Source organism: Protopterus annectens, chromosome 9.part0 (assembly GCF_019279795.1).
Source record: "Protopterus annectens isolate FY-2018-M chromosome 9.part0, PAN1.0, whole genome shotgun sequence".
Classification (NCBI taxonomy): Eukaryota; Metazoa; Chordata; order Ceratodontiformes; family Protopteridae; genus Protopterus; species Protopterus annectens.
Window position 1 is genome coordinate 413,595,073 of NC_056743.1, and position 13,470 is coordinate 413,608,542.

The window sequence follows — 13,470 nt, forward strand, 5'->3', positions numbered from 1 at the left end:
ATCTTTATCTGATATTGTTAATCCTCGTTCATTCCTTACGTATGGGACAGAGTCCCCAGCTACCTCTATTCCTGGGAGGCTCTCATGGAAGGACATTCCTGAGCATAATAGAACCAAAAGATGCTCTTCCCCTGGAGGCCAAATCCAATTTGTAATGATTGATGAAGGTATGAGGCGTAGCCCAAGTTGCAGCTGCACAGATGTCATGTAAAGAAGCTCTGGCATGGAAGGCAGCAGAAGTTGCCACCGACCTTGTCGAATGAGCTTTCCTGGTAGTAGGCAACAGGATATTACGTTGTGTATAAATGAAGCTCACACAGTCCTTCAACCATCTAGCTCATGTGACCTTAGCAACAGCAGATCCTAATCTAGGTCCAGAATAGGCCGAAAATAACTGGTCAGATTTACGAAAGGACCAAGCCCTGTTTAAGTAAAAATGATCTGCCTGTGGATATCTAGGGTATGAAGGCAATACTCACCTCCATTTGAATGATTGGAAAAGAGCCGGACAAGTTCATCGGCAGGTGGAGTAACCCAGGAGGTAGGGGGCCAGGCACAAAAAGCCTGCTGGAACACAGAGTACTCAGAGGTCGGATTAGAGGGCTGCCAGTCACCTCTCTGTTTAAGAATTTCGAGGATATCACCAAAGGATACCTCAGAGGGTGACCGAGGGGATCCTTCTCCCTCATCAAAGTCTGTGTCTTCAATGAGGGACTCCTCTGTGGAGTCCATGTGCTTCCTCTTACACAAACTTTTCCGGTGGACTTCCTCAGAGGGAGAAGCTGGGGAAGACAGCGGAAAAGGAGTTTCCTGTGGGAATATGTCCTGAGGCCCTTGCACCTGGTGTCTGCTAGGTGCGACTTGTGAAACCAGTGTACCAGAGGAGGGCGGGGGTTAGACAGCCCAGTATCACCAGCGGAAGCGAAAGACTTCTCCATCAGTTGAAAGGCTGGTCCACCTGAAGAGGTGTGAGTGTCCAGGACAGGGGACACCCCTCCCCCAAGTGGCTCAGCCTGTCGACTTGGAGTCTCCGGATGGCTGTGGAGCAGTAAATTACGCGTGTCACAACTGTCATCCTGGGTCATAGCAAAACTTTTCTGCCGCAAAGGCAACTGCGGTTCCTTAGTGAGATCCATAAAGGGAACCGCAGAGGGGGAAGACTGTGCTATATCAATGGACTTCAAAAGGTAATGAAGGAGGAGAATAAGAAGAGGTCTTTGGAGATGGATGATCACCTCCCAAGGAAGGATATGTCCTGGGGGGTGGGATACCTCTGGCCAAGAGCACCTGATCCACAAGACGCAACACATCATGTTCGGAAAGGCTTCTAGTGGACCTCACGGAGACTGAGGGAGGAACAGGCCTGTCCACAGAAGAGACAAACTCGGTGCCCACCTCACCAGTCCACACTGAGAACAACGGTGCCGAGAGAGACTGGACTACGGGTGTCTGCACCGAGGTCACGGTCTGCACTGACGGAAGGATCAGTGCCGAAGTGGTTGTCGGTACCGAAGCTGGAACCGAGAAAATTGGAGCCAGCAACTGAGGAGTGGGTTCAGAGTAACATGTTGGAGCTGACGTGGTCAAGCTCTGCGCCGACTGAGCGGTCGGCGCCGATACAGTAGTCGTAATAGTCTGAACTGAGGAGCCCCTCGGTGCCGATATAGTGAAGGCTGCAGGAGAAGACGGAGCCGAGATCACTAATGGAGCTGAAGGCCTCGGTGCTGAAAGTCTAGGCACCAAAATCACTGGGGCTGACTGAGTGAGCTCCGGAGCGGAAACTTTAGCCCTTTTAGGTTTTGGTTGGCGGGAGTCCCCAACCTGGGACGAAGGCAAAGACTTGGCCTTAGTAGGAACATCCAAAATGTTCTTATGGGCTCTAGGAGGGGATGAGGCCTCCGACCCAGAAATAGTTTCTGAAAAGGGAGATTTAAGAAGTCCCTTCAGCAACAACTTGTTTTTCCTTTCTAACAAGGTTCTGTTAGAAAAATATTCACAGATAGTACAGAGTGGGTCAAGAGATAAATGAGACGCCCCCAGAAAATAAACGCACAAAGAGTGTGCATCAGATGTAGGTAATTTGTGTCCACAATCAGAACACCTTTTAAAACCCGGACTACCTTTCTTATCTGCCATGATAGAAAAAAAGGGATAGAGAAAGGGTACCAGCAATAGTACAAAAGAATACCCGAAGGTATGAAAAAAGGAAGATTACCAACGATGATAGGGGAGAAATACGTCGCAGTAAAAGGTGTAGAGAAAAGAGAAGAAAACTCAAGAAAATATGGTCGCTAGATGTGATAGGGTAAGAGACAACAAAATAGAAACTTTTCTGACAGAAAAAGTTATATAAATGACTATTCTGACAACAAATAACTATACTTAGCTCAAGAGAAGCAGCTTGACACGACTGAATGGCAACGCGGCAAACAAAATCTGGGGTAACATGGAGAGGGGGATTATGGGTAAGAGTTTAGCCCAAGAGTTTGTAGCCGACGCGAGCTTGGAAAATGGCCAGCTCAGTTCCGAGGTCGAACAGATACCCATGCGTAAGGAATGAACGAGGATTAACAATATCAGATTACATTTTATCTCATTTTTTTTCTTTATTCTACTCATTTTTTAAACAACTTTATTGCATTATCATATAAAACATACATTAATCGAAAATGGAACAAACCATATTAACATCTTAGCATATTCACACATCATGCATTACATACCGGTTTTCTTTCCTTTCAACAATTATTCGCTCCAGCATTAAATAATTCCTGCCTTCCTTTAAACCTTGCCCCTCGTGAATTTTATTATTTTGCATGTATTGTTCCCAAGTATTCCATTTACTTCCATGCAATTCACTCCTTCGCTTTTCTAAAGATACCACCACTAGTCCTTTTATTTTCTTTACAATATTCAGTACATCATTTACAGCTGGTTTAGATTTTGATTTCCATTTTCTAATTGTTTTTATTTTTTATTTGTTTTTGTAGCCAACAGCAGTAAACTTATCAAGGCTTTACTATATATACAGGCAATTTACAGCATGTGTTCCTGCTCAAAATAATAATTTCCATAGTTACAACTATTTGCTCCCCAACATTTCTAACAGACTACTCTTTTAGGAATTTTTACAATCTATAACAAGATGTTTTGTGTTTATACAAGAAGTTTCCAAGTGAATGATTTCACATGTTTCAGCCCTGAACTATGCGGACCCTGTTTTGTTTATTAGTTTTTAAAATCTGCTAACTTGTTACAATCCCAAAAAACACGTCCCCAATTGCCTCTCTCTTTTCCACCAAACCTCTAGCATTTCTAATTACCAGAGGAAAATATCTCTTAAGTCTGTCTGGGGTAAAAAAATACCTCTGCAAATATTTCCAAGCAAAAAATCCTAAACCTTCTGGACTTTATTCTACTCACTGAGATTTACTACTGCATAGATATCGAAAACTAGTCTGGTACACAAACAGTATGAGATAATTTGTGCGCGTGGAAAACAGTTATACCTGCACGGTTTCTGACAACTGGATTAAATTTAAAGATAGCACTCTTTTTGTATTGGAATTTTGTGTTTTTCTTGCATGACAACAGTGATTATATACCTGAACTCTTTACTCCCCAAATTATCCCTAAAGATCACTTATAGAAAGTGCTAAACAAGGCCAAAAATACTTCCTCCATGGGACCCGACAATTAAACATGCCCTTGCAAAAATACTCCTTAAATGGTTTAATTTTAGTTTAGCTACTGGTTTTGTTGCCGATGACTGGCACAATGCAGCTGTGATGCCTTCCCGAACAGTGGTCTTACAAATGACCAGAGTAATTACAGACCTATCAGCCTTACAATCCTCATCTGCAGAATCATGGAACATATTATAAATTACCTCAGTAACTATAATATCAACGACCTTATTAGATTTGACTCCCAAAAGTTTGGCTTTGTGAAGGGTAGATCCCATCTATTGAATCTGGTAAACTGCTTTGAAAGGGTTACAGAGGTTGTAGATGGTGGCCATGTAGTAAACATGGCATATCTTGATCTGGTCAAGGTTTTCTACTCAATTTCTCATGCTGGCATCATACAGAATGGTTTAAAAAAACAACCCATATGTTATAAGATATATTGCAAAACGTCTAAAAAAAACAAAGCCCACAATGTGCAAGTCGCAAGCACCTCAAATTATGAAAGTGACCAGCGTTGTCCATTACAATTCTGTGATGGGACCTCTCCTTTTTGGCACATATTTCTCAGATCTTCAGGCAGAGAATCATGACCTCTGAGCATCATCCACTGTAAGTCTGCTCAAACTGGCATATTGCCCCTTTAAGTTCTTTTTTTTTTTTTTTTTTTTGTCTATATATTAGAATGCATGATGCAGAAGTACAGATACGCACTGGTTGCTTTGCATGTTCTTTTTTTTCTACAAATTTTAGTTAAAAGCTCACCATCCCCCTCATAAATGGTTAGGTCTAAAAAAAATTGGTACTATTTTCTCCAACACTATAAGTGAATTCCAAAAAAATATTCACAGTGTTCAAATAATTTACAAATGTTCTAAACTCTTCTGCACAACCTTTCTGTTTCAAGGTTCTCTATGTCCTTATCGATTAGTTCAGTGATACGTCTTTCCATGGCTTAACATATGAGGCTGGCCATTATTATGGGTCTGTAATTTTCTGGGTCATGCTATGTAAAATGTAACAAGGGATACTGTCAGAACCCATCAATACAGTACTTTTAGCTTTTAATAGCACTTTTAGGGTTTGGTCTTGTGTGGACCCATCTCGGTTTGGATTCATCAAAGGCAGGTTACATTTACTCATCCTGGTGGATTTTTTTTTTGAAAAGGCCACCAAAGCAACAGAAGAAAGCAATCTGGTACACACCAAACACCACGACCTAGCCAAAAGCTTTTGACACAATTCCCCCCTGCTGGGGAATTATGAGCCTTGTTATGTTTATGAGGCTCAACTCTAAAACTATTTATTTTACATTTGTTTACAGGAAAAGTTCCCATTTTCAGTGAAGGCCCAGGGAGAAAAACTCCACATACAAACAAATTAATAACAGTGTGCATAACCATAGACATAATATGAATTCAAAGTTATACAAACAGTAAATATACATGATACAGGCAACATAGTTCGACTGGTATAGAAATAAAAATAGAAAGACAGGTATAAACCATGACTATAATATCTTCGTTGAACACACTATTGTCTTGAATCAAGACATTATCAAGTTCTTGTAAACGTGCGCTCCCTTCCGTTTGTGCTCGCTGAGCTGGAGCTGCCATTTGCTCTGATTTCATTAGTTCACGTGGCCACATGAAGATGTGGCCTGATGAGAAATCAGAACGATGATAGTTAGACTGAGATCCCATAAAGGACATGGTCTCAATGAATGTGTTCCTATCAAGCCCATATTACGTAACAGACCACTAAATAGGAGATGTACTTTTTAGGCACTTGAGTTTTATTTAAGCTACGTTTTAATAGTAGTACTCATATTTATATTTACATATATATATATAATTCATCTGTTTATACATTTTTATTTGCATTTGTATTTGTTATTTGTATTTAGTTATTTGTTTATATTATATTAATATAAAATGAGTTTTGTCTCTTTAAAAGTTTCAGTCATGTGATCAATTAATGCATGTATAAAGGTGTGTTTTTAGATGAAATGGTTACACCTGATGAAGCTATGTGAAAGCGCTTGTGTCTTCTATTAAACTGGTACCTGATTTATCTTCTGTGGACTTTATTTATATCTTTGGATATATTCTCAGCCTGGATTTATTGCCTCTTGACTTCAGGGGGCTGCTTGCCTATGCTTTTATAACAATTGTTCTTTTGGCTCTGTTTTTATCTTATAATAGGACAATGTTATAAGTCATTTCTTACATTTAAGGTATACAGTTTTACCAGTGTTGTTTTGTTTATACGAACAGTATTTGCAAATAATATGTCACTTTTTTTTTTTTTGCATGGATGAAGGGATAGCAATTCTTGAATGTTAGAGATAGGATTAGATTACAGGTAAGGTGTTAAAATATCCCTTCAAATCAGGTAATCCTAAATCAACTTGTTCTACTGAAGGATCAACTTATCCTACTTAACACTTGCCCTGTTTCCCTCTCATAAACAATCCTTGAACTCTTCATAAACTACTGTCAACAACTTCTCCTTTGGATGACAAAAAGAGCCAACCTGCTAGCAGACAGGTTCAGCACAAACTTTACCCTCCTGCCCCCCCCCAAGACCTTTTCAACATCCCCGATACTTGTCCCGCACCTCACATCTTCATATATCAAGTGTTTAAGGCCCTATCCAAGGCAAAGAACACAGCTTCCATGGGACCGGATAGTATCCCAGGCTGTATTCTGCATAGTCTCGAGCAAGAACTGGCTTTGCCATTCAGCATCCTATTCAACCACAGCCTAAGTACAGGCTTCATCCCAGCACAGTGGAGAACTGCCATTGTCATCCCCTTGCACTGCAGACCCTGGAAACTCTGCCATTGTCATCCCCTTGCACTGCAGACCCTGGAAACTATCACCCCATTAGTTTGACAAGTCTGATCTGTAAAGCCATGGAGTGTATTATTATGGATCTCATAAACAAGGACATAGGTAATCTCCAAGCACTTGACCCCACCCAGTTCAAATTCATCAAGGGCAGATCTTGCCTGTTGAACCTGGTTGACTTTTTTCAGACAGTCACCAAGGCCCTGGATGAAGGAAAGTCAGTACATACAGCTTACCTTGACTTGGCCATGGCCTTTGACACAATCCCCCACTTGGGCATCATCGAAAAGCTAACAAAACTTGGTGTAAATTCCTATCTCATTAGGTGGCTGGCCAACAACTGGCTCACTGACAGGACGCTCAAGGGCAAAACAGGTGCCTCCACCTCTGATAACAGACCTGTCATTAGTGGAGTTCCCCATGGATCTGTCCTGGGACCCCTACTGTCTGACATCTACTTCTTGAAGGTCCAGGCAAAGACAAAAGGCCTGTGGCTGACCAAGTTTGCAGACGACTGTAAGTTGGGTGCTGTCACTGACTCCCCAAATGATGTTAACATACTAAAGAGGGTCTCACAGCAACTAATGACTGGTGCCAAACTCATGACCAAAGTTAAACGCAAAAAAAAGTATCATCATACCATTCGGCAACAAGGCCCCTACTGATCACCACAACAACGGCAACTCCCTAAACACACAAACCCGTGGTGAGAGACCTGGGTACTAAGGTTGATAATCTCACATTCGACCATCATGTAGCAGCAGTGGTCAGAAAAGCCTTTTACTTGGTTCATCTCATAAGAAAAGGGATTTCATCTAGAAAAAAGGAGGTTATTACCTCTCTATACTCCTCCCTCATTAGACCAATAATGGAGTATAATGCCCCTTTTGGTATGTACCTCTCCAAACATCTGCACCAACTGGAAAGGCCACAGAAATACCTCACTAAGAGAATCCATGGCCTCCAACACATGTCCTATCCAGACAGGCTCAGTATTGTACAGGTTGCTCAGAGGTGATCTATGTCTCGCCTACAAGGCAATATCGGACCCTGCGCTACTACAGATGCTCCATATCTGTAAGTCTAACTCCTCTCCATTACCCACTTGAAAGGCCTGAATCTAATATGAGACATCAACAAAACCTGCTGGAGAGACAGGTCTGTCTCCCAGAGGTTGCCCATCTCTGGAACAGACTTTCCATACACATCAGAGTACTCGCTGACCCTCCAAGCGCAACCTTGATGAGAGGATGGGAAACCACAAATTTGTCCCAGGGGTTCCACCTGTGTCCCTCACTGACAGGGGCGACAGGGGCTGACTGAAGTCTTTTTGGGGATAAACTCTTGGCTAGGCTTGTAAGGGCCCCAGGGTCATTATCCTGGTAACCTCCTATGATCCTATGCCTGAGCTGTATATAAAAATGACAGGACTAAAAACATTTTCACTGCTTGTATCTTTCTATCTACATCCAAAAACAAGAGCTTCCAGTTTCTCAGTCTTTGTATTATTTTTTGTTTAGTCTTTTCCCATATATCCTTAGCTGCCATAACTAAATCCATTTAAATCCATACTCCTAAATACTTCCTTTTATCTTGTGCAAATATATACTGGTATTCCTGAACCAATTCAAGTGTGAGTACACAGCTTAAAACTGTAGCCTTCGTTTTATCTTCATTAATTTTATATCTCAAAAAGACTTGAAACTGTCTCAAAATGTTTCATAACACTTAAATGTCCTTTTCTGGTTTTATCAGGCAGAAAATAATATTTTCTGTAAATAAAGCCAACTTTTCCTGATTACCACACCAATTATATCCTTGAATTTCTGAGCCCCTTATTTTCTTTGTCAATCGCTCTAAACATAACGCAAATAACAAATAGGGAATGAAGATACCTCTGTCTGGTTCCTTTGTTCAGACACAACTTATCAGAGAGGAACATTCCCATTTGATTTTTACCTTAGATCCCTCATATATCCTTCTAATTAACTTTATTACTTTATTAGGGAATGCAAATGCTTTCTCTGCATCAAGACCCACCAACAGCGGTATTTTCTTACATTCTGCTTTGCCTACCCTAAACAAAATTACATTAGTCCATACCTATCAATTTTGTCAACACCTTTGCCATTCTGCTAGCCACTATAGACATAAACACTTTATAATTATGCTTTAGAATTGAAATGGGCATTCCTGCATTTTAATACAGAGAATCCCCCCCCAACAACCAGTCCACACTCCAGACTTGTCTATGGTTTTACTAAATTTACTAAGGCCTTTCCATAGCGTCCTGATTTTTTTTTTAATTTCAACAGCAAAAATGTCTTTAATTTGAAAGTAACAATACATTGCTTTTCATGGAGCCAACGTTTTGATATATCCAGACTCTGCCAAACACTCTACGCGTGCCATTATGAAATAGCATAAACTGCCCCCTTACCAATAAGTCTATAAAGGTTTACACCAAAATATCTATGTAAAAGCAAAAAAGATGGACTTGTATCACAACCTCTTTATGTTCCTTCCGCCCAGTCTCTGCTCAAATGTTGTGGTGTCTCCTGAAACTTCTGTAAAAAAAAAAAAAAAACTAAACTATTTTGTACATTGTGCCAGACTAGTCTTACCACAGGTACACTAAAACTCTAATCCCCTAACTTATGATTTTAACAGTCAGACCAAGATATCAGTTCTATCTGCATTTCCAAGATGTTTAACTTTTTTGACATCTCTTCAGCATTTTGACTACAGTCTACTACCTCAGACCTACAAACCATCTTTCCCTAAAACTTGTAAGTTTGCAACAGCTTCCAATTAGGCAACTGCTCCCAAAGTAAACTGGAATTTGCAAAATTAAAGTTACAACAGTAAGAATTCCATTGTCTTGGTTACTATCACCAGGGGTTCTTTCCACAAGCACTTCCATCCTCCACTGAGATACTCTCCATGCATGGTACACTCTGCACCTCTGCCACTGTACACCATTCTTGTTTCAAGGTAAATGGAAAATAATCATGGAAACTCCCTGAAACACTGGCCAAATTTATCTCAACAGAATACCACTATGGGTATCTCCTAAAATAGGTCCTGAATACTGGGACTAAACTAATTAGCAAAAGTTGATCACAAAAATAACTTCAATTTTGTTGATTTACACTTTCTTAGGACTAAAAATATATTTTCCAAACGTAGCACTGCTAAACATGTATGAAATGTCAGACTCATGGCATTTGGTCTTTAAAAGAAAGTTTACTTGTCAAATATCTAAACTACCCATACAACTTACTACTGCATTCTTAAAATGTGCTAAATGTAAGACAGTTGTGATTTTATTAGTAAGTCAATGTTATCCCATCACCATGTGTTTCACCATACATATGACAACCATTTTTTTATTTACATATTTCTTCCCCATCTGGGTTAGGCCTGCTTTCAACGAAGGTGCTTCAGCATGTGCTGATGAGGGGACTTGCTCAGGCTCACACAGTAGCAAATGAAAACTGCAAATCAAATCCAGAACTGCATAATGAAGTTCATAGATAAATATCAGGCTAGCTGCCCCTGTGGGCCATTTTAATCCTAGCCAATTTCCCTTAAAGGCGAGAATCAAACCTTGTATTTTGCGTCTGTGAGACAAATACCTTAACCATTAAACCAACCTTCCCAAACTCATTGGCAACTTACAGCTTTAACTCTTCTACGCTGAACCTGCTAGATAAGGAAGAAAACAATTATAGAAAAATACGGTGCCACACATGCCAGTGGGGTATAACAATGGCGATGGTTATTTTAAAATGTCTCCTTTGTATGTTAATATGTCGTTCTTGAACAAAAAACGATAACGATTTAGGACCTGACTGATGTCATTTGAACCAGTTCTATCTGCCAGCTCATGGAATGCATTAGCTGACTGACAAGCTTTGTATCCAAACACTACAGCAGCGACTGGGGGGGGGGGGGGGGGGGGGGGCAATACATGGATGCAGTTGTAACTATGCTGAATCCTGGTACACAATATGTAAGCAACTCCAGATCACTGCTCAACATAACTGTACAGCCAGATGAATCAGGAAATAAGTAATAACATCTTACCATTCAGATCACAGATAATGGCCTCTTAGCACAGTTATCCTTCAAGAGCAATTAAAGCACAAGTAATGAGGTCATGAACCACTTACATAGCTTGAGAACTGCAGAATGGAGTGTGGGCTTGTTGCTAAAAAGGGTCAAACGGATAAAAAGCACAACAGAGACAGTCACAGACCTTCATGAAGCTAAAGAATTTAAACACATGCGACTGAAACTACTAAAATATTGAAAATGAAAATGGAAAATGTTTTTGTGTCACTGAGACAGCTCCTTACGGAAGTTATTCCATCCTTTAATGCTTCTACAACTAAATCAAGTAAGGTCAGTGCTTGAGCCTTACCTCTGCTTTTCCAAGGGTGCAAAGAGTCTCTAAAATTTTGTGCTGCAGCAAATATTCCATGCAGGGTCCAGTTTCTGTAGATCCATGCTTCTTTTCCTCATAAACCAGTATGTCCAGCATCTGTTTCAAACGCCAAGGAATGTCCGTTTCCTTAACAGGTGCCGCTTCATCTATGAAGAATGTACTTAATCAGACATAGTGTTCACTTGTGTGAGACCAAATCTATTATTTGGTTTATGAGACAAAATATTATAGAAGCAGAAATAAAGTACAGTTGTGTTGGAGCTTACCATAACTACATGTACGAATATGTTCACTATTTGCAATAGTGCTAACTCTTAGGACAGAAAGCCCCAAGTCCTGCCCAACTTTCAGAGCTTTTCACCTTTTCCCTCCTTGTTGAGTGGATGCCCTTCTTCCTGGAAATAATCACTTCTGTGGTATAAGAGAGACATCATCCTGTACCATCTTTAGTTCTTTCTTGCCCCTGCAATCTGCAGGGGGTCTGGAAATAGCCACAACACTAGCTGCCCAGGCTAGAAATGCCCCCAAGAGATGGAAGCCTAACCAGAAGAATTCCCATAGCTCCCTCTCCATGCACTAATCAAACCTGAAGAAGGAGCACCCTGTAGAGTTATGGGAGAAAGAGGTGAGGAGTTAAAGAAAAGTGGACTAGGCTACCATCCTAAAGTACAGTTGTGTACCTACCATAAATGTAGATGTTCAAGTGTATTCACTGTTGCAGTCATTACACTTGGGTTATCCTGCTGGCAGGCTATCCGCAGTCGGCCTGAATTCCAAAGTCCTGGTCCGGCATCCATTGCTGTCGCCTCTTCCCTGACATCAGTGCGCCAGGGGAATATAAGATGCAGCCAATGCCATTTTCTTCAGTTTTTCTTGCCCCAGATGTCAGGTGCCCCCAAAAGGGTAGGCTAAAAATATTGCTTATAAAAAGCATGCACTAACATAAAATTTACCTTCATCTACAAGCAAATGCACCACATAGGTTGTATAGAACAGAGAAGTACAGATAAGTCCCAGCAAAGAAAGGTGGGTGGTGGGTGGGTAACCTGGACTGCAACAGTGAATACACTCCAACATCTACATTTATGGTAGGTACACAACTGTACTATGTTCATCGTGTTTCACTATTGCAGTCATTACACTTGGGTTGAATCCCAAAGCTGGGTTGGGTGGCTGGGTCTAAATAGAATTAGGAGTGGCTATGAGGCCCTGCAGAACTGCAGTGGCAAAGCCTGCTCTGGATTTAGAGTAAAGAGGTAAGGGTAGTGCTTTGTAAATGTGTGCACTGAAGTCCAAGTTGCAGCCTCCAAAATATCCTTGGTTGGTACTCCTCTGAGGAAGGTTGCTGAAATGGCTGCTGCTCTGGCTGAGTGTGGTCTAATGCCCTTAGGCACTGATTTGCCATGTTGTGAATAGCAGAAACGAATGCAGTGGCCTATCCATTTTGAAATAGTCTGCTTTGAGACGGCCTTTCCTCGTGATCCTGCAACATATGCCACTAAAAGTTGCTCAGTCTTTCTGAAAGCTTTAGTTTTGTCCAAGTAGAAGCGTAGCTGTCTGTGTATGTCCAAAGAATGCAGAAGTCTCTCCCCTTTATTCTGTGGGTTTGGATAAAAAGTAGGCAAATGAATTGTTTGATTAAGAGCCACACTGGACACTACCTTAGGCATAAATGTTGGGTTCGTCCTTAGAGAAACCCTGTCCGGATGGAAAATAATAAAAGGTTCCACAGCCATTAATGCCTGTAACTCTGAGACTCTTCTTGCTGAAGTTATTGCTAGGAGAAGAGCTGTTTTCCATGATAAGAATTTTATCTCGGCTGTATTGGCTGGCTCAAAAGGAGGCAGTGTGAGTTTTTCCAAGACAAAATTGAGGTCCCATGTAGGTATTGGTGCTCTCCTTGGAGGTCTTATGTTTTTGGCCCCTCTGAGGTACTGCCTTAGCAGTGGATGTGAAAAAATAGGCGGTTCCGTATTGTAATGAGCTGAAATGGCAGAGGCATGGATCTTAATTGATGAGAAGGATAGGCCTTTGTCCAGCATCTCAGTTAGGTATTGTAAAATCTGAGGAATATTTGGAACAAGTGTGTCAACTCCTTGTGCCTGGTTCCAAGCACAGTATCTTTTCCATTTTTCTGCATAAGATTTTCTGGTGCTGGGCCTCCTGGCCTCCAAAATAACATCCATAACTGCTTTAGAGAGAGGTGTGTTCTGAGTGGGTATATTATCCGCCATGCAGCGAGATTTACAGTTCTGAGTTGGCTGTGCAGGATCTGATTGTTTTGTTGGGTCAGTAGATGAGGAATTTGAGGTGAAGTCCAGGCTGGGCCTTGAGACAAGCTCTTTAGGACTGGATACCAGTGCTGGCATGGCCAGTCTGGGGCAATCAGTATCATTTTTGGCTTCTCTTGTCTGACCTTTAGGAGTACCTTGGGGGGGGGGGGGGGCAGTGGAGGAAAGGCATATACTGTAAGGGTTTTCCA

The 13,470-nt window shown here is 41.2% G+C and overlaps 1 protein-coding gene across 3 annotated transcripts in view; it reads right to left on the minus strand.

Moving 5' to 3' along the window:
* The window catches only part of FHIP2B (FHF complex subunit HOOK interacting protein 2B), a 1,026,346-nt gene that overhangs the window by 803,314 nt on the left and 209,562 nt on the right, over positions 1–13,470 (minus strand). For 2 of the 3 annotated variants that reach the window (XM_044082952.1, XM_044082953.1), the window contains exon 3: positions 10,965–11,134. The exons of the other annotated variant lie outside the window; for it this stretch is intronic. In XM_044082952.1, coding sequence (XP_043938887.1) covers positions 10,965–11,134 — 170 coding nt within the window. The remainder of the gene's footprint in view (positions 1–10,964; positions 11,135–13,470) is intronic. 3 annotated transcript variants of the gene reach the window in all.